Source organism: Bidens hawaiensis, unplaced genomic scaffold (assembly GCF_021521415.1).
Source record: "Bidens hawaiensis isolate Kalapana, Puna unplaced genomic scaffold, B.hawaiensis_p1.1 tig00013115_1, whole genome shotgun sequence".
NCBI classification, from domain to species: Eukaryota; Viridiplantae; Streptophyta; class Magnoliopsida; order Asterales; family Asteraceae; genus Bidens; species Bidens hawaiensis.
This window is the reverse complement of record NW_027492105.1, coordinates 615,220-637,789: the sequence shown is the minus strand read 5'-3', so window position 1 is coordinate 637,789 and position 22,570 is coordinate 615,220. Positions and strand designations below refer to the sequence as shown.

At 31.9% G+C, this 22,570-nt stretch overlaps 1 protein-coding gene across 1 annotated transcript; it reads left to right on the top strand.

Annotated features, from left to right (window-relative positions):
* The first annotated feature begins 10,810 nt into the window (after nt 1-10,810).
* On the top strand, nt 10,811-20,800 carry LOC143543289 (bifunctional 3-dehydroquinate dehydratase/shikimate dehydrogenase, chloroplastic-like). The gene is made up of 12 exons (XM_077035647.1): nt 10,811-10,859; nt 10,974-11,212; nt 17,133-17,238; nt 17,421-17,639; nt 17,730-18,076; nt 18,166-18,229; nt 18,337-18,445; nt 18,694-18,837; nt 19,238-19,386; nt 20,236-20,398; nt 20,484-20,545; nt 20,721-20,800. The coding sequence occupies exons 1-11, from the start codon at nt 10,851-10,853 to the stop codon at nt 20,522-20,524; spliced, it is 1,590 nt and encodes a 529-aa protein (XP_076891762.1). The 5' UTR covers nt 10,811-10,850; the 3' UTR covers nt 20,525-20,545; nt 20,721-20,800.
* The last annotated feature ends 1,770 nt before the right edge of the window (nt 20,801-22,570 follow it).

The window sequence follows — 22,570 nt, the reverse complement described above, 5'->3', positions numbered from 1 at the left end:
TTTCTTTATTTATTTCTCATGTAAATTCATTACAAATACAAATATTAGTGGTTTGGGACGTTTTTGTTTTCAAATACGAGTCAGTAACCAGTGATGGATCTAGAGGATAAATTCAAGTGTATCTCAAAAAAGAATTTGGGAACTAGGAGTATTATAATATTTGTTAAGGTGTGTATCTAATACATAATACATAAAAGAAAACAAAAATGCACTAATTTTGTATTTTGCAGACAAAGTTGAAGGGTAGCTGGGATGCCCCTTAGCCCTTCATACAACCGCCCTTCCCAGTAATATCACGAGGAATTTTCATTTTTTAGTAAAACCATTACGACACCCTAACTACGTTTGTGACACTTACAGGGGGTTCTTAGATTTTGATAGCTGAAAGAACCATGTGTATAGATCACTTTCTAACTTCATTTGCAGTCTTTTGCATTAGTTGCAACAATTTCTTTGATGTAGGGCCCACGTTATCCCTTCTTTTTTTTCCAATTGTTTCGTGTTTTTGTCTCCCAAACCCATCACTGTCTAGACTCTAGAATCAACGGTACCAAGCGGATTTATAAGCCTTTTCAAGGGTTGTTCATTAAATCAAAACCAATATAGAATATGACTTCAAACAATAATATTTAAAGAAAAAGATTGTAGTCTTCAAATCCTATATGATTTAGAAAATCATGACTTTATAAAATCTTACTCAACTTTTATTCAGGTTACTTAGGTATATGCGGTTCTTTGTTATCGATCGTTGATACATCGTGGATCGTAGTTTAAATAGGAGGCACAATTTTCGAAAGTCATATCGGTTTCATGCTATTAGCTAACATTATTCTAAAGTATGATATATCTGTCTATCTACCTATACCAATAAAACAAAATAATGAAGATGATGTGGCGGTCTCATATTAATTCTTGACTAAGTTTTCCCTCTCAAATTCTAATATCCTTTTATAGGTATTTTAGGAACTTTCCATATAAATAAAGATTATAAATTATAAAATTGGACAATTCATAATAAAACAAATTTTGTTTATTGCAATTTAGATGAGAATATATAAAACTAAAAGTGGAATCGAAATATTTAATCAATTTTAATTTTATTTTATTATATATAATAATTTAGTAACGATATGTGTTTGATTTGTTGTTTGAACACGTCTTCATTTGGAAAAACACGTGGATTTATTCATATAATGAAGTAATATTTTTTCTTACAGTTTAAAATGTTCTGTTTGACCCAATGGTCATGTTTGGAGCGGCAATTGATGACACGACCCAGAAATAACCATGTTTTGGGTTGGTTTGGTTAAACCTAATAACTTTTTTTCCTCCAAACTAATAACTATGTCATAAAATAATAATTATTCACTTTCATTTTACACTCCATTTATATTGTATCAATAACATGATTAAATTATTCACTTTCCTTACTCTATTTTATTATATATACTATACATTTTTATAAATATGAATATTCTTATAAATTTGAAAATTGAAAACGATATCAATCAAAAACTAATTACCATAATTATCTCCCAATGCGTATCTTTTTCCCATCAATTCTCATATCTTCTCCTTTAAATTGATTGAAACCTAATTGCAGACGTAGATCCAAGTCGAAGTTCGAGACGTATATCTATTTCTGATATTCATCTTAAATCAGGTACGTAAGAATGAATTATTTACCATATGTGTTTTTTTATTATTTTTTACACATATGTATTTGATATTCGATTGTGTGAATTTGATATTGTGAGTACGTATATCTATTTATTTTTTTCAGTTAAGCATTTGTTACATATATGATTTTAATTGATATACATGTGTATCTGCTGATGGAGTTGTTGGCTGTTTTCGTTATTTACTTTGCATATATGTTACTTATGATGTACGGGAAACTCAAAAGAAATACAACTAAACTATAAATATTAAATAATTAAATTTAAAAAACTTATATTTTATCAAATTAAATAGTTTAATAAGTTCAAATTATATTTTCTAATGAAATATTCATACGAATAAGTAATTTTTCCCGCTCAAATTCTTAATATCTTTTTATATGCATTTTAGGAACTTTCCATATAAATAAAGATTATAAATTCTAAAATTGGACAATTCCTAATAAAACAAATATTGTTTTTTGCAATTTAGATGAGAAAATATAAAACTAAAAGTGGAATTGAAATATTTAATCAATTTTAATTTATTATATATAATAATTTAGTAATGATATGTGTTTGATTTGTTGTTTGAACATGACTCCATTTAGAAAAATACGTGGATTTATTCATATAACGAGGTAATATTTTTTCTTACAGTTTAAACTGCTTTGTTTAACCCAATAATCGTGTTCGGAGCAGCAATTGATGACACGACCCAGAAATAATCAGGTTTTGGGTTGGTTTGGTTAAACATAATAACTTTTTTCCCTCCAAACTAATAATAACTAGGTCATAAATCAATAATATCTTAGTTAACCCTAATATATGCAATAGGTTAATAATTATTCACTTTCCTTTTACACTATATTTATATTACATCTATACATTTTTATAAAAATAAATATTAACATATTATTTTACTTTACATTATTTGAAACAATATCAGATGGCAAAAATTGCATATGCAAGTTCTGTGGTCAAAAGCTATTTAATTTCTACAGCCATCGATACTTCTTTTGCATTATTTTCAGATCATAAAACTTATTTTGTAAATAAAATTGCAGGTGACAAGATGGGTTGGGTTGAATAACACGTCAGAACGAGTAATTCTTGGTACAAAACACGTGGATTTATTCATATAATGAAGTAATATTTTTTCTTACAGTTTAAAATGCTTTGTTTGACCCAGTGGTCGTGTTTGGAGCGGCAATTGATGACACGACCCATAAATAACCAGGTTTTGGGTTGGTTTGGTTAAACCTAATAACTTTTTTCCCTCCAAACTAATAACTATGTCATAAAACAATAATTATTCACTTTCCTTTTACACTCTATTTATATTGTATATATAACATGATTAAGTTATTCACTTTCCTTTAAACTCTATTTTATTATATATATTATACATTTTTATAAATATGAATATTCTTATAAATCTGAAAATTGAAAACGATATCAATCAAAAACTAATTACCATAATTGTCTCCCAATGCGTACCATAATTGTCTCCTAATTGCAGACGGAGATCCAAGTCAAAGTTCGAAACCAAATTGCAGATGGAGATCCAAGTCGAAGTTCGAGATGTATATCTATTTCTGATATTCAACTTAAATCAGGTACGTAAGAATGAATTGTTTACCATATGTGTTTTTTTTATTATTTTTTTAAACATATGTATTTGATATTCGATTGTGTGAATTTGATATTGTGAGTACGTGTATCTATTTATTTTTTCAGCTAACCATTTGTTACATATATGATTTTAATTGATATACATGTGTATTTGCTTATGGAGTTGTTGGGCTGTTTTCGTTATTTACTTTGCATATATGTTACTTATGATGTACGGGAAACTCAAAAGAAATACAATAAAACTACAAATATTAAATGATTAAATTAAAAAAATTTATATCTTATCAAATTAAATAGTTTAATAAGTTCAAATTATATTTTATAATGGAATATTCATACGAATACGTAATGCATTCTCACACAATTTCTTCATAATCACGAAAAAGATGCACTTAGTGATTTTATAAGTTGTAATTATATTTTTTAATGGAATAACGAATTTTAACAAAAGATGATAAGATGCTTCATTATAAATGACATAAAAAGAGAACATTATATATAAAATTAGCATGATTAAAACACGTTTTTGTATTATAGATTTGAAAGAGATGGATAATAACTCCATGGATCCTTGGAAGTTGAATAAATGCATGAGAATAATATATGATTTTAATTGATATACATTTGTATCTGCTTATGGAGTTGTTGGGCTGTTTTCGTTATTTACTTTGCATATATGTTACTTATAGTTGCTCTGAAATATTGCATTTATATTTTAGTGCTTATAATACATGTATGATCGGTAAACAACATGCATGTGTTGATTGAAATAGTGATAGATGTTGAGATGTTTCAAACCTTTTTAGGGGTTAGCAAATTCGGTATTGGTACCGGTACCGGTTCCGAAGTCGGTACCGAATCGGTAATCAAATTTTGAGTTTCGATATCGGTGCCGGTACCGGTACCGGGATTCCCGAAATTTTTTACATTCGATACCGGTACCGTTACAGTATCGATACCAAACTAAATCCTTGCTTATTATTATTATGCATAATATTATTATATATAATATGTTAAAATTAAAAATTGATTAAATATTTCAATTCCACTTTTAGTTTTATATTTTCTCATCTAAATTTCAATAAACAATATTTATTTTATTAGGAATTGTCCAATTTTAGAATTTATAATCTTTATTTATATGGAAAGTTTCTAAAATGCCTATAAAAGGATATTAAGAATTTGAGGGGGGGAAATTAGTCAAGAATTAATATGGGACTGCCACATCATTTTCATTATTTTATTTTATTAGTATAGGTAGATATTATGCATAATAATAACAAACAAGGATTTAGGACCCCACGCTTCGCGACGAGGCAATTAAACCGAATAAAAAAACATGCATAAAAACGTTAAACCACAGACGCGTTGCAAGTCGACGCGAAATCAGCCTGTATGGGGTTACGACATCAAAATTAAACAAAAGAAATAAACACGTCAATGCCAAAACACAACAAATTATCATATATTGAACAAAAACCCAGCATGTTACAGTTGCGAACCGACGCAAATTCGGTATCAGCAGTACCAACACAAATTGGTAAACATGAATTAGTAAGCCAAAAAAAATCATATTTTAAAGGCGAGGTATCAAAAGTCGAGACACGGATATAAAAACATGTGATGATGGATAATTTTAAATCATGAAAAACGTTTTGTTTATTTTAAAGATCAACTATAACAAATACGAAAGCAAAGTTTAAGAAAATTGTATAACCGACAAATAAAACATGTAAAGGGGATACTTGCGCAAGTTTAATGTTTAGAAATATAGTTTGTTAAATATTATAATTAGTTGAAACAAAACGTAAAATAAAGGGAATAAAAACCATCAGATAGTGTACCGATTTCTATTGTATTTTTATAAAATATATATAAAACATAGATTAAAGTAAAATAAAAAAGTAAAACACAATATAAGTAAAGAGTAGTGGAGCTAGAAGTGAAAGGTAAAAAAAAAGTGAATGGTAAATTGAACAGTGATTATGTGAGGGGTAGGAAATCCTCTTTTTAATATATATATTAATGTAACATCACCACCACTACCACCACCAACAACAATAATAATAATATACGATTTCTTAGATTACGTTTTCATTTAAAAATTATATCACTTTTATCTTTAATTTTTCTAAATATCTATATTTTGTAACATAACAACAAAAATATACATACATATATATTATCTAATTAAAAAATCTTTTTATATGTAAAAACCATATTTAAATCACAAAAAAAAATAACGAATTTAATGGGTTTGTGACACTAATAGGTGATCAACCCAACATGCATTTAACATAAGTGAACAATTATGAACTCTTCTCTAATCCACCTTATATATAAAAATATACAATTTTAATTGAAAATATTACTTTTGCAATTGATCAATGTGTTCTGGATTATATCAAGCGTATTACACCTTCATTATTTTAAATTTTCATATCCAAGTCTTTTCTTTTGATTTATTATACAATTGCATATCAAACATTTCAACGAAAAAAAATGTTTCAGTAGACTCATAATCAACTTCTTTTATTTTCAAACTTTTACAAACTTTAACGCCACAATGGCATTGGTAACGGGTGAGCTCTTTTATTTAGAACTTTTTTACTAAATTGATAAAATGCATGCTTAACAATAAGCCCAATGCCAGATAAAATGCATTTTGCGGTGAGGATCATTGGTCTTTTGGGCGGCTTTTAACGAAAGGTTTACTTTTGAGAGACTAACTGTATCTACAAAAAATACACTTTATATTCATGTTTATGACAATTTCTTGCAATTAATCCTTTTTACCTTTCTAACTTTGTAAATTATAAACTTCTTAGTACCTATAGTATGTATATTTGAATATATTTGTAATACATTTTTTACATGATTATGTTCTTATGTTTAATATTTAGTGATTTTTTTTATTTATTTCAAATAATTAATTGAATTAATTTGCACATTGACAAAACTCGTGTAATACACGGGTTCTAAAGCTAATAATCTTAATATTTATCTATCAGAGATATAATCTAATTATGTACTCTAAATATTTATCTAATTCTTGTTATATAATCAAGCAATCATCAATTGGACAGTCGATTTGAACGAGTGTCGAGTGAACATGAACATATTTATCAGTTTGGACTTGATCGATTTAGACAAACCTTAAACCTGTTGAATGTGGATCGATTATCAGTCAACATGTTATATACACAATACTCATATACACAATACTCAATCGAGAATAGACATTAGACAATAATCTATTGAAGAGTTTAGGTTGCTGATCTGCAAGACTATTTAGGCAAACCTTAGTGTACATATATTGCTACACACCAAATGTTAGAAGTCTATTGTGATAAAAATTTCAGAATGTTACAAAAGAAACCATGTAGCAATCAAGAAAAAATAAATCACAAGATGCTGAAGTGCTTCCTTCATCGTCTCAAGTAGGGGATTAGGCCCTGCTTCCAAGGCTGATAAATACTACATAAAAATTCAAAATGTTACATTGAAATCAAAGAAAATTTTGATCATTGATTTGTTACCATGGCTTCCTTTTATCGCATTCGTATTTTTCTTTTACCAAACATGGTATAGTCAAACACAAGAAAGTGAGAAACCATGGTCCATGTAGCAATCAAGAAAAAAAAATCACAAGCTAGCACAAATCAACATAATGTGTTGAACACAAAAAAAAGTTGTGAGTAAATAATTGTCTAGCTTTTTTAATTTTGAATCGCTTTTTCAATTTTGATGCTCAAGACGGGGTATAATAATTTTCTCGCTTTCTTTCTTCACCTTTATCCGAAAATAACTACATAAAAGTATTTATACAATTGTTACAGTTTTATATAAAACTTGTTTTGGTATTGAAAGCGTGGTGAGTTATATTTACACAAGGACGTATGGTTTGGTATGCCTATGCATCTAGCCTTTTTCTATAATACCGAAGTCCAAACATAAACCAAAGTACCAAACCATAAAAGATGTATCATATAAACCATGAAAAATGTATTGTTTAATCCGAGAGCAACTCATACTATTAGATTTAGTTACTTGCCTTCATCGTTTCGTTCGTGGAACTATAATCATTTAAACTTATTTAAGTATTAGTTATTTTAGTTTTCTTAAAACACAAAAAAATATATTATATATCAAGAAAAGATATTTGATTGGTATAGAAATAAAGTTTATTATTATACTCATTCGTAAGATAAGAAGCATCATGCCATATATCCAACTTTATATGTGACGTTCGTTCTATACCATGCCATTTATGTTTTGTATTGGCATGTATTCTATCGATATATACCACTCTCAAGGCGGGCAGGATGGTCACCAATACCGGCCCGACATTCCACTAGGCCTGTTTTTAATGTTTAAATCTAATTACTTAACTTTAAGCCTATTTTAATAAACAAAATTCTTTTCACAACCCAAATCATAACAAAGTAAAGTCATTTAAAAATTTAATTGTTTAAACTCAACAAAAAACCCTTAAGGCCCCAATTTTTTTCCGCCTCTATTTAAAAATTTTTAACGATTCTTGAAAACGGCCTTGAAGCCACTTTATATGATTCCTTATTTTTTCAGATTGTATATTAATTAAAATGTTTTACAGAAAAAGAAAAAAATATGTATATGTGCAAGTCAAAGTGTCAGCATATGTATTTACTTGTTTGTGGGGTTCATTAGCTACTGGTGTCTCATTGGGGAGTCTCGACGTACTATTAAGGAAAGTCATGCAATATAATTGCTTGTGCCTCTTACGTATCACTGGTTGGAAGATGTGTTTGTTCGCCTAACAAGTTCATGACATGATAAAACCAATGTCTAACTGTCAATAAATGAGGCAAATGGTTGGTCCTCAGAAGTCCCCAATGGTATTGCATGAATGCATGGGGCCTTCAAAGATTACCCCATGACATTGAGATGCATTAATTAAGTTAAACAATTCAAATCCGAGTTTAGACCAGCTCGAGCTCGGGTTGACTCTTTCCACCCATATTAATATTCTATAATTAAAACTTGTTCAATTAACAAAGAAATAGGAAGGAACTTCTTTAGACCATTCGCAGATACAAAAGGGGTTTGCAGATCTTCACATTAGTTTTGCCAGAAAACTACCCTACGTATAGCTTCTCCACATACCTTTCATTTCTCTCTCCCACATCTCACAAAGCTTGTAAGCATCTTCCTCATATCATTTGTGACCACAAATGGCAGCTTCCCTCACGTGGTTCTATACTTAAAGTTGGTTTTTATATTAAAAACTTCCATATTTTTATATTTGCACTTCTATATACAATATATATGGTTTGGTATGTCTAGGCTCTAGCAATTTCCTATAACACCAAACGCCTAATCATAAACCAAACCATGAAATATGTATCATTTAAATTTTAAACCATGAAATGTGTATTGCTTTGAACCGACAACAATTCATACCACCAAATTTAGTTAGTTACCTTCATCATTTCGTTCGTTAAACTATAAATAGCTTTAAAATGATGAAGTTGTTCAAATATTAAATATTTTAGGTCCTTTGAACATCAAAAAAGTATTATTATATAACAAGAAATTATTTGTTTGGTATAGAATTAAAGTTGATTATTATACTCTTTCGTAAGATAAGAAACGATAACGATATGACCATAGATTGAATTTTATTTGTTACTCCTTCAATATCATGTGAGTTGTGTGTTATATTACCAAGGTTAGGCAAGGTTTTGATTTTTTTAAGGAACATGCGTTATCAAAAAAGTATTTTAGATATAGTTTAAGACGTGGTTCAAAAAAATGTTTATTGGCGTGTATTTTAGCACTACCACTTTATATAATTCTTTGATTTTTAAACATTATATATAAATAAACTAAATTTTGAAAATGAAAAAATTGTATATGTGTCAAACACAAAGGGTTTGAGCCACAATCATGTTTGTCTTTGCAAAAAAGTTTTAGCGCATGCATCTGCTATCTACTCATTTGTGTTGACATGTTTTAGGTTTAGTGGCTACTAATATGTCTCATTGGGGAGAGTCTCGAGGGTTAAGGAAAATCATGCAACATAATCGGTTGCGCCCCTCACGTACAACCTTCAAGAGATGTGGTCACTCCTCGAACAAGTCCATTAGATGATGAAACCAGTGACTCGTGTAAATAAGTGAGACAAAATGGTTGGTCATCGTGAATCCAATGGTGTTGTCCAATGAATGGATGACCCGGTGACATTAATTGTATTTAAGTTAAACAATCTAAATCTAAGGTTGGATGAGCTTGGGCTTTGATTGGCTCTTTACAGCCACAATAATATTTGTTAATTTAAGTTGGTCCAATCAATAAACAACTAGGAAGTAACTTCCTTAGACCACCAGTACGCCAGTCGGGGGAGGTCTATGGACCTTCACAACAGCTTTGCCTAGAAAACTAATAAACGGATCAATTATTGTCTCAACCAACCTCTCATATCTTTCTCGCGAAACCTTAATTCCTCTCTCATAGACCGTTTGTGCCCCCCTAAAAAAATTACCTTCTCTGGCACACCCTCTCTACTCCACGTCCGTGACAGTTGGAAGATAATGAAACTCCATTTTGTTTATATTTATGCAGAGTTTGGTTGGTTAATCCATTGTATGAAAGAATCTCAATAATTAAAGAAAGTCATGCAACAGAATCACACACGCCTCTCACGTACCACCGGTAAGGAGTTGTGATCACTCCCCTAACAAATCCTTGACATAATGAAACAGTGAGTCAGTGACCCATATCAATAAACAAGATCGAGTGGATGGCCCTTAAGAGATCAATGCCACCACAAAGAGCCGGCAACCATGTGACATCGAGTTGTCGTAAGTTACACGGCCAAAACTCAAGTATATACGAGTTCAATTTGACTCCTTTACCCATCATCAGTCAGAGAATGTTTACCGACCTCCAAATCAATTTTATCAATAAAACTACTCCGCAGACGAATCTTCACCAACCTCTTCTTTCTCTCTCATCTCCCCCTTATAAAACTTGCAATCATCTCTCACCAACAATCTCTAAGACTATGTGTTGTGGGGCTTCCCTAGATTCATCCTCTAATATTATGTTAAATCGTGTTGACTAGGCTTTAGATAAAACCCATAGTTAAGAGCCATAAATAATCAAACCTTCACCTTTTCTCCATTCGTTGGTGCCGGGCGTGTTGTGGTGTTCACGCCACCCTCGCTCACTAAACTTCTCTCACACAACCCTCAAGTCAACCCGGCTTTGTCTACTACACATGCTATTTATTTATGGAATGGAATGCCTAGCTGGCTGATCCAACGTACCAAAGCACATGAACGCTACCAGTTTATAACATCCAACGCTCAATACACATCCCCAACTAATCCCTCCTTCCTACGATGCTGCTGCTGCTGCTGCTGCTGCAGCCAGCAGTTACAAACACTTGCAAATCCTCCACTTTCACAATTCTCCACCAACCCCCGTATTCACCTACAACCGTTACAAGCAAACCCTATTTCCATTCTCATTCTCTCTCATCTACCTACCTTCACCTTCACCACCAAACCTACAATGGAGCTCGTAAGTCTCTCTCTCTCTCTCACTCTTTATTATTATTATTATTATTATTATTATTATTATTATTATAGTAGGTATAAACTCATTCGACTACATTATTATTTTATTATTTGTTAGGTAACACCTGCTATCGAGAGGATGGGAGGAAACGAAGGGATTTCGAGGAACTCAACGCTAATTTGTGCGCCGATAATGGCGGATACGGTGGATCAGATGTCGATTCAGATGAATTCCGCTAAATCCAGTGGAGCTGACCTCGTGGAAATCAGATTGGATAGCTTGAAACAGTTTAGCGCTCGTGATGATATCCAAACCCTAATTAAAATCAGTCCTCTTCCTACTATTTTTACTTACAGGTATTGTTTTTATTTAATACATGAATCGGTTGCTGTCTATGCAATTTAAATAGTTTACCTGCACTAATAAGGTTTTTGATTCGATTAGGCGTAATGTAATTAGTAAATGTTGGAGGTAGTTGTTGTTTATATTGTGTACCTGGATGATGGATTAGATAATATATTAAAACCTTTGATCTTGATTTCAATCTTCAAATAATCAGTAGCCTGGATTAATCTCTGAATCGTGTGAAAACTTTCAGATAAACCTTATTTCGCCGGTTACACGCGATTGATTTATCGGATAAGACAGAGATTTCTCTTGTTACTAGAATTAGATTTGTATGTTTCTTGAGAACCCATGAAGAGCAAAACATGGTAACCAACCGTCTGTTCTATATCCAATCTATTGATCAAGTTACATGTATGTAGTCTCCATATATCTAATTAAAATGGATGTCATGGGTTTAAACCAAAACCCATTTAATTAGTAGCCCACAAGATTATCTATTAAGGCTCACGTTATTATATTAATAACAAAACCCAAATAACATTTAGAATTAAATCGAGCACGCACTCCCGCGTCACCCAACTCGTTTAATCTCTAACGTTATTTACTCGATCGACAAGTTAATCCAATACCCTAAAATACACGTTGATAACACTAAAATTACCAACAATCCTCCCCCATTTTAGTGATATCCATGATCAACTTAACTGTTCTCACAGAAACTCAAACGCTTGCTTAAATGAAATGTCGTGACGATTGAATTTCACATTAGTATATTACACATTCCAAATATTCGAATATCGGGGTGTCACTACGGATTGAACCCTTACTATTCATAGTGAATACTTGAAGATAATATACACATACGTTTGTAAATCCAAATTCCACTTGACACAATATTTTACTAGCCTGTGTCCCAATCCTTCAAAGAATATATCAAAGCTCAAGTCCAAAGCTTCTTGAAGCGGCTAAACTTCATATTCTTATAGGTAGTTCACTAATCTTGTACCCGCACTGCAATTTTTCAATGAACTATTAAGAAGCTATACTTCAACCTCCTTTATCTCGCGGTCCGAACACATACCTTGGGATGATGCTACAAATGTGTTCCAATTTCTAGATGTTAAGCTTTCCGCATTGAATTCAGCATCTAACATCATATTAGATGGGAATTGGGTATCTTAACATGAGAAATTTTATATGGACTTTAAACTCATCCCTATGGCTGATTTATTCACGAGATCTCTTCCTAACTCTTTAGTTAGATCATCAGCCAAATCATAATCAGATATCACACCATGCATGATGAATCATGCTTTGTATAATATATATATATATATATATATATATATATATATATATATATATATATATATATATATATATATATATAACCGTCTAGACTTTCCATTATACATCTGACTATAACTCATAGTCAGCACTATCACACCTGATAGATTTTGGTGATATCAGTTAACCACAATGGAATTTGATAATACTAGTTTCTTAAACATTCAGCCCCCTTTTATAAGTGGTTACAAATGCTACAAACTCACATTCCATTGTCAATCGAGGCAAATTCATTCCTTAATTACCTAAGAAATGAAACCTTCCCCAAGAGAGAATACAATCCATTTAGTTATACAACTTGCGCCAGAATAACCTTCTAGACCTAAAGGAAAAACTTAAACAAACCATAATTCATGGTTCTTTTAATACCTTAGTCGAGAAATAAAATCACCTTTATTAGACTAGACATAAGTTTGATATTATGATCTATAGGATTAATAACTGGAGGACAATCAAACTGATTGAATTCTTTCAATACTTTCTCAATGTAATGAGATCGAGTCATAGCTATACCATTGTCACTCCTTTTTATGATCATAACTAGAATAACATCAACCTCCCCCATATCATTCATATCAAACAAAAAAAATAACTTCTATGTCTTATCAATCACTCAAATCCGAGTAAGTTTAAGTATTTTCTTCAAGATTCCATTTTTTCTTTCAGCCACACCATCATATTTGTGGTGTATAAGAAACCGTGGTTTAGTGTATTATACAAGTATACTCATATACACTGAATCATAATACTCTCCACCTCTATCATTTATAGATTCTTACTCAGACCACCTTGATGACACTCTATTTCTTGTTTAAAGATCTCCAATTAATCAAGAGCTTCATCATTTGAACACAACAAACAGACATGCCTTTCATTCTAAAGGAACTAACATAATCTAACTAGCATGTCACAAAATATAAACATAATTTACCATGATTTGAGACGATGATATCAAACAAACAAATACAATATCAAACGAGACATGTTTATAAAGTTTAAAAATTCAAAAATATTCAAATCTAACAAAGGTTTCATTTCAAGATAAACAACTCAATGATCTGTTTAAAACCAAAATCATTTAAAACAATCCCTAGAACATGCAACACATAATCCAACAATAAATGTTTTTCAAAAGTAAATACAAGTCGAACTTTCCCCATTCCTTTGATAGGATAGGTTGCTAAATTTCTCATCCCAAGTACAGATCTATCTTCAAATGATTTGAATTCTTCAAACCAACTCAGATTCTTGCATATATAACTTGTATCACCTGAGAATTTCCACCATGCAAGCATGTCATCATGTACATAAAGGGATTCCGAAATAAACTATCCATAATTTTCAACCGAATTATTTTAGAAACCATTGGACTTTTTTCAAGTCCAATAGCAAACCCAAAGATGAGTTTCGTTTATTTCACACCCAAAGGGTTTTCCCAACTTGTATAGTTCTAGTAGTTGACTATTACCCGGGTCATCACCCATCAACCCTATGTGGGTACCATTTGGACAAATAGTTTAATAATATTTTTATTTCATTCAAACTATAAAATATTTTTTTTTTCTTTGAATCACATACAGTTTCTTATAAAATTAACATGTTCCAAGTTAATTATTGAATCCAAGACCCGCCCCATTAAACTTGTTTTAATCTGGGTAATTCCACCTTAATCTTAATTATTTTGAATTATATATGTTACGTCTATAAATTTAACAGCAAGAATAAACTTTAAAAAAAATCACAATCCTAAAATTCCTAATTAAGAATTCCGAAAAACTTATTACCCAACTTGTTCACAATTCTACATTTATCCAACTTGTCCATAATACTAAAGGACCTAGGAATCACAAGACTTTAATAAACATATTTCTACATGGGAAAACGTAATCCAAGGTTACCCACCAATGAGAAACCCTTTCATGTCTCATATCTTATTTGTACTTTCTAGTAAAATAAGAACAATGAAGTCTAATTGTCCATCCATCATACATGTATCTTTCTAAAACTTAAGATACTGTTGAATTATCCATAGTTTCATGAAGTACTAATATCCTTCCAACGTACTTTTCACGCTTACTAATCTTTTTATGACATGTAATTACAATTAAGCAAATAACTATTTAACTACATATCATGCATATTAAATTACCTCCCATCTTTTGGTATTATAACAAGGATCATGTAGCTAGCATGACACAAATAATTAACCATGGCTAGTCTATGTATCATTACTTTACCAAAATAGCATATTTGTCCTTGGCCTTAGATTTACACATGCAATGTAATCTAAAAGTTTCATGATCTATTACTGAAGATAAACATGATCTATTAAATCATAAACTAGCCATGTTATATAATATATCAATCATATCAACATGCCCTTGTATTTATATCATGATCCACTACTGAAGATGAATGAAAATTGTGTATCTTTGAGCATGATTTGATAAGGCTTGATATTCAAATTACTTCAAAGTAATAATATTTCCTGATTCAATTAGATTTTTACTTCTGAATTGATCACAACCCCTTCAACATTATTGTATTTTACTTACGACCACAAACATGATCGCTTGCTTCTCATCTTTTTTTCCCATATCAGAATTCATTTAGAACAATCGGTTCGTGATTTTCGAACCCTTTAGAATCAAATAACCACTTTGTTTCAATTTGGATTTGAACATAACCATTATTTCAAAATTAATTAAGAATCCATTCAATACAGAATCTATTTGGGATGACTATATTTACCAAATCAATTCTTTTATTCCAAATATAAAACATCCAAATAATAGAAACTCAGAATAGATAGGCCATCCATAATTATTGATTTCGTGATTTTAACAAAACAATTTTATCTACCGTACACTGAACTTGCGTACCAGTTTTGAAGAACCAGAAATCAAATAACTGGAACCCAGATCACGTTGGCAAAATTAGTATTACTGAACCCAAACATCAGTGACCAAAACAATTAGTTAATCATAATTTATTATTATTATTATTATTATTATTATTATTTAATATTAGTTACCATCAAATATCTTAAAAACAAATTTCCATTGCATTCATATTTTTATAATAACATGGTATATGCAATGCAATCAATTGAAACCCAAGAAATCAATTTTCATTTGCATTCAATTTTCGATGCACTGTCATCATTTGTATATTCATCAAAACATTCCAACTTGTGTTGTAGGGTTCCAAATAATGGTTCTATTACCCAAAAAACTTCATAAAATAAATAAAATTTCAGTTCGTAAAACTGAAACTTGAAAACAAGATCACCAATTTCAATCACATCACTAGACTATATTAATTTTACTCATTATATGCAATTAGGGTTTCTGGTAAAAAATTGCAGTTGACAAAGTTTCAATAGACATATATATAACCGTCCAATTGAAACTTAATAACCAAATTAACCAAAATAGGTTTATCTTTGTTGTTTATATTGTGTACCTGGATGATGGATTAGATAATATATTAAAACCTTTGATCTTGATTTCAATCTTCAAATAATCAGTAGCCTGGATTAATCTCTGAATCGTGTGAAAACTTTCAGATAAACCTTATTTCGCCGGTTACACGCGATTGATTTATCGGATAAGACAGAGATTTCTCTTGTTACTAGAATTAGATTTGTATGTTTCTTGAGAACCCATGAAGAGCAAAACATGGTAACCAACCGTCTGTTCTATATCCAATCTATTGATCAAGTTACATGTATGTAGTCTCCATATATCTAATTAAAATGGATGTCATGGGTTTAAACCAAAACCCATTTAATTAGTAGCCCACAAGATTATCTATTAAGGCCCACGTTATTATATTAATAACAAAACCCAAATAACATTTAGAATTAAATCGAGCACGCACTCCCGCGTCACCCAACTCGTTTAATCTCTAACGTTATTTACTCGATCGACAAGTTAATCCAATACCCTAAAATACACGTTGATAACACTAAAATTACCAACAATTGTAGTATTATGTAACCTACCTTATAACCAAAATTCACCGATAATCGAATCGCCACCAAACCGATTTAATTGATAAACGAGGTTAATCGACGATAATGGTTAACGTTTATTTGATTGACTGATTAATTGGTTAAGGTTAAGGGCGTTCCATAACTGAATACTAACCGAACCGAAAAAAATAAGGCATGCTTAGGTCGAGATGAATATATGTTTATATGTATATGTGTAGATCGCCGGTATATGCGTCAATGATGTAACGAAAAACATTGTGAATATGCATATATTAATATTCATTCAATTCCTGTTTGATGTCACGATTCTTTTTCTATGTTCTTTTAGTTCAAACTTGTCTTGGTTAATTAACCAAAACTGAACCATCATCGAGCTTCGTAACTGATTAAGTAAAACCGAAGTTCGGTTATGGTTAAGAAAATCCCATAACAGAAGTTAGTGGTTATGGCTATGGTTAATACTTAATACTTAAGAGAAATAACCGAACCGAATCGCAATTTGCACACCTCTAATACAATGTATACAATTACACCATCATTTATACACACTTAAGAGTGTCAACTGGCTCTTTGTTATTTTGCAGGCCAGCATGGGAAGGCGGACAGTATGTTGGGGATGAACAGAGTCGATTGGCAGCTCTTCGATTAGCAATGGAGTTAGGTGCAGATCACATTGATGTTGAGCTAAAGGTTCCTTTATTCTTGATAAAATTGGTTGTTTTAAGCAAAAAAATAAAAAATAATAATAAAAAATAAATCAATATGAAATGATAATTTGAACTCTAGGTTTTTACAAGTGCAGAGCTTAGAGCTATTAGATACAAACTATTACATCTAGTATTGGATTTCTCATTTCAGTTGCTCAAATGCAGGCTGCTGATGATTTCAACAATTTAATCATTGGAGATAATTCTGCAAAATGCAAACTTATTGTTTCTTCCCACAATTACCAAAACACTCCATCAGTAGAAGAGCTTGGAAACCTTGTCGCCAGAATACAGTCAACAGGGGCTGACATTGTGAAGTTTGCAACAACAGCTGTAGACATAACTGATGTAGCACGGGTTTTTCAAATAACTGCTAATTCTCAAGTAAGCGACCGTAAGTCATGCAGCATAGGTTATAGAAATGCATTCGCCTGTTTTAAATAGTTTGTTTAAGTAAAATGATTAACCTTCCAGGTTCCAATAATAGCAATGGTGATGGGTGAGAAGGGTTTGATGTCACGAGTACTCTGCCCCAAATTTGGTGGATATTTAACATTTGGTACCCTTGAAAATGGGAAGGTATCTGCACCTGGGCAGCCTACAATTAGGGATCTTTTGGATTTGTTTAATTTCAGACTATTAGGGCCCGATACAAAAGTATTTGGTATTGTTGGGAAGCCAGTTGGGCATAGCAAATCACCTATGTTATACAATAGAGCTTTCAGATCAGTTGGTTTTAATGGAGTTTATGTACATATGTTGGTGGATAACGTAAAGAATTTTCTCGACACTTACTCGTCGACAGATTTTGCTGGATTCAGGTTGAGCTTGATCTATTTTGTTTAAGACTAATATTTCAGTATGTTCGTTATCTCAGAATTAGTAAAATATTGATCGTTATTGGATGCAGTTGTACCATTCCTCACAAAGAAAGTGTAGTTCCATGTTGTGATGAGGTTGATCCAGTTGCAAAGGTAAGCTATATTGTTGATCATGTAGAAAGGATGAATCAGATGAGATAATGTTTGATGATAAAAATAACATGTTTTCTTGTGTAATAAGTTATTGCTGTATCTAACAGTCAATAGGAGCAGTCAACTGCGTTATCAGGAGACAAAATGATGGGAAGATATATGGTTGTAATACAGATTACGTAGGAGCTATTTTTGCTATTGAGGATAGTTTACAAGGTATTCTTCTTTATTTCCTATTAGAAGTGTCATTATCGGCGGGCCACATCAAAACAGGCCGGGTTAGGTTGGCCCGAAAACAATAAAGATCAATTTTTTGAACAATTTGAAGAGGTTGTATGCATTAAAATCAGACTTCAGGCGACTTTCAACCCATTTGACCTGTTCCTTTTTAGCTGACTTTTGTTTGACCTATTTGAGATGAAGCATAACCCAAATGACCCATTGAATTGCTATACTGTTTACAGTTTCAGGCGTTCAGAATGGTGGAAGCGGGTCCCCCTTGGCTGGTAGACTGTTTGTGGTTATAGGTGCTGGTGGTGCTGGAAAAGCACTTGCTTATGGAGCAAAAGAGAAGGGTGCAAGGATTGTGATTGCCAACCGGACTTACGGTTAGACTTCTAATACATGACTTAAGTTGCAAACATATCATCATATAAGGGGGTGTTTGGATGTGATTATGTGATACTGAATAATCAGAATCAGATAACCATGTGTGAGAAAATCGGGTTATAGAAGACCTGTTTGGGCGTTCTTTCGCTGCTTGAAGTTGTAATAATCAGATTTGTTTTGATTGTTTTTGTAACTTCTTAGATAAAGTGACCAAAGTCGATTTTTTTTGTGAAAAAGAAGCCTTTTTATTGGTATGTAGCTGATTATTGTGACTCTTTAAGTCATAGTAACCAGTTGCAAAATGCAAATCCAAATACCCTTTAAATGCATAATTTACACACAGACTGCTGAATTAATTTTATTTTGTTTTGTTTGTTTTGTTTTTTTGCTGCATAATAGATCGTGCTAGAGAACTTGCTGATATAGTTGGTGGAGAGGCTCTTTCTCTTGCCGATTTAAACACTTACAAACCAGAAAATAACATGATACTTGCAAACACTACTTCAATTGGTATGCAGCCAAATATTAATGACACTCCCATTTCTAAGGTTTGATTATATACCATTTTCATTTGGGAAAATATCTTAGTTTGCTCACAAAAGTCCTTCTACTTATTTTTGCATGTTAAAGTCCCTATACTTGGTATTCTTGAACATAAATGTGAAGTTACCTGTGATAACAGGTTAATGACCCACAACTCATTTATTATATAACAAATAAAAAAATAACAATGTCCAATTATGTCTTCTTCTTCTACCTCCGGCATCTACATCACCGTGAAACCACCGTCCACCGTCACCGTCATGCTGCCCTTCGATGCCAACTACGTCAAGCATTTCGATCGAACCACCGACCACCATACACTGTCACCGTCATACTGCCCGTCACCGTCAACGTCTCTTCCGATTCCAGATATCCGCCCTCCATCACCGGTTTCCTAATAACGATTCCCTGATCTCCTTCAAGCATTTCGTCGAGCACCTCCAGTGCATCATCAAAAACCAAGTTTACGAACACAATCGTCGGAATTGTAGCCGGCATCGCCGTGGAAAAGATATTAATTTGACGTAGCCGGCATCGACGGGCAGTATGACGGTGACGGTGGTTTCACGGTGATGCAGATGCCGGTGGTAGAAGAAGAAGACATAATTGAACACTGTTATTTTTTTATTTGTTATATAATAAATAAGTTGCGGGTCATTAACCTGTTATCACAAGTAACTTCACATTTATGTTCAAAAATACCAAGTATAGGGACTTTAACGTGCAAAAATAAGTAAAAGGACTTCTCTGAGCAAACTAATAAAGTTGGTTGGTTTTTGATGGTATTTTCCCTTTTCATTTTGTTATTGTTATATGTTACATTTATAATTCTTTTTCCTTTTTCTTTTTGGCAGGAAGCTTTGAAGTCATATGCACTGGTATTTGATGCTGTTTACACACCAAAAAATACCAGATTACTTCGGGAAGCAAGAGAATGTGGAGCCTTGATTGTAACAGGGGTGGAGATGTTTATAGGGCAGGCATATGAACAATATGAAAGATTTACAGGGTTACCTGGTAAGGTTTAATATACCAAATGATGATGTGGAAATCTCTCTGTTTCCCTTTTTTTAATGAGTTTTGTTATACTTTTCAACTGCAGCGCCTAAGGCATTATTTAGGGAGATTATGTCAAAGTATTGATTGTCTCAGTTATTCACCAAGGTAATGTATATTCATATCCAATCTTTTATCTTTATTTTTTTAAAATTTTATTACCATGGATAAATAAAATGTAACATTATTTCATACCTTTTTTGTTCACAAGCACAGACAAAACGATTCAACTGTCACATATAGTATTTGACTAACATGGTTTGTTGTCTTATGGTGGCTACAGAAACTGGAGGCTTGAAAGCAAAGTGTATACACAGGAAGCTGGATGGTGGTGCTTCCAATTCTTGTTTCTGCATTGTTGTCGGTATTTGTTGTTACAAAAACAATAAACTTTATTTGATAAATGACAATTCATTGTTTCTACTCATAAAATTTAATTTATTTTTGTTATATATTTTTAATATTCATCTTCATCTGTTGGGTCATGTTTTTGCCACTTTGAGTGTATTTAAACATTAATTTCATAAGATCGTTTTCAATCCAATTTGCTACCAGAAGTCAACAAAAAGAGTTTTTATTCACTTCAAGTTTGAATTTTGTTTCTAATGGTTTTCTACCATAACATCTTGAAGGTCACTTGACCAATAAAAGTTGCGATTTAATTGATCTCGGGTATAAAACTGGTTCTCATTGTTTATAAAACTGGTTTCATAAACCACAATTTGCATCTTTTTTGATGTATTAAGAATTCATAACTAACTGCTTAAGTAGTTGGATTGGTATAAAAAGCATTTTATATGATGATTGCAATTCAGTTTAACCAATTATTATTATTATTATTATTATTATTATTATATATATTAAATAACAAGAAACTCTCAACTCACATATATATACTGTTTCTTCTCATTAAGGCTTAACAGGGTTGTAACTTATGCTTTGTGTAGGCTCTTTTCTCATTATAATAATAATACCCACTAGAAACCGAGTATCGGAAGTTATGCTTCCAGCCTGCCACCGCCCTTATTTTCCAATCAGGTTCCTCCACCATTCTACTCTGCTTTGCATGTTCTTTAGGGTTTCATCAATCTCTACACATCTATTGCTGAGTTTTCTAATCGAGAGAAGATAGAGAGAAAGAAAGACAGAAAAGGCGCATTGTTCGCTCTGTCGGTTCCGTATGTATTTTTTTTTCTTTGACTCGTTTGGTCATATAAATGATGCTTGCTCTTCTCTGTTTTCCTTCGTCTCGGAACGTGTATTTGTAATTTGTAAACAAATCAGGTTTTGTTTTCCTTTCTGCTTAATTGAGGTTTAATTTAGGGAATGCTCTAATTTAGTGGCTTAATTTGTGGACAACTGATGTTTAATTTGGGGAATTGTTTGATTTACATGTTTAGTTTTTTGAGTGCTTGATAAGATATCTGATTGAATGCTGACTTTAAAGTATTCTGTACCTGCTAGTTTTTCAACTACATATACTCATAGTAACAAAAAAGCACCACTCGATTACTTTCACAGTTTTATGTATGTACGGGTCAATTATTAGTGAAGTTGGACTCGGTTAATAAGCCCTCCAAAATCAAAAGTCGCGTCTCTTGGAATGGTTCATCGTTGTGTTGCTGAGCATCGAGAATACTATTGGAGTATACGATTTCATCCCAGAAACGAATATGGTCCCAATATAATAGAAAAATTGATAAGATGTGTTTGTTTTTACAAGTTAGAACATAAGACTTAAAGTATGCATACCTTTGTTAGTATTCCGTTTTCAGTTGAATGACATCTTACAAGATTGCCATTAACTTCTGTTGCTACGGACATGTATTTTCCTGCTGGTGTGTGTGACTTGATAAATTGTAAGTGAACAATAAACGGACTTGCTTTTTTTGGTGATAAAACAGGATCATTCAAGTAATTGGGAAAGAACTAAATACATAGATTTTGTGGTTCTAATTTTCGCCAATTATTTATTTTTTCTTGAGTTGTGTTGGGCTGATATCGTAACGAGATGATAATGTAACCAATCGAACTAATACTGATTGATTCCCGACACAATGACACCTTTTGAACAGTTTCAAGAAAGTGGATCACTTGATTAAGGGGCCAAAGATAGTAGTTAATCAAGCGAAT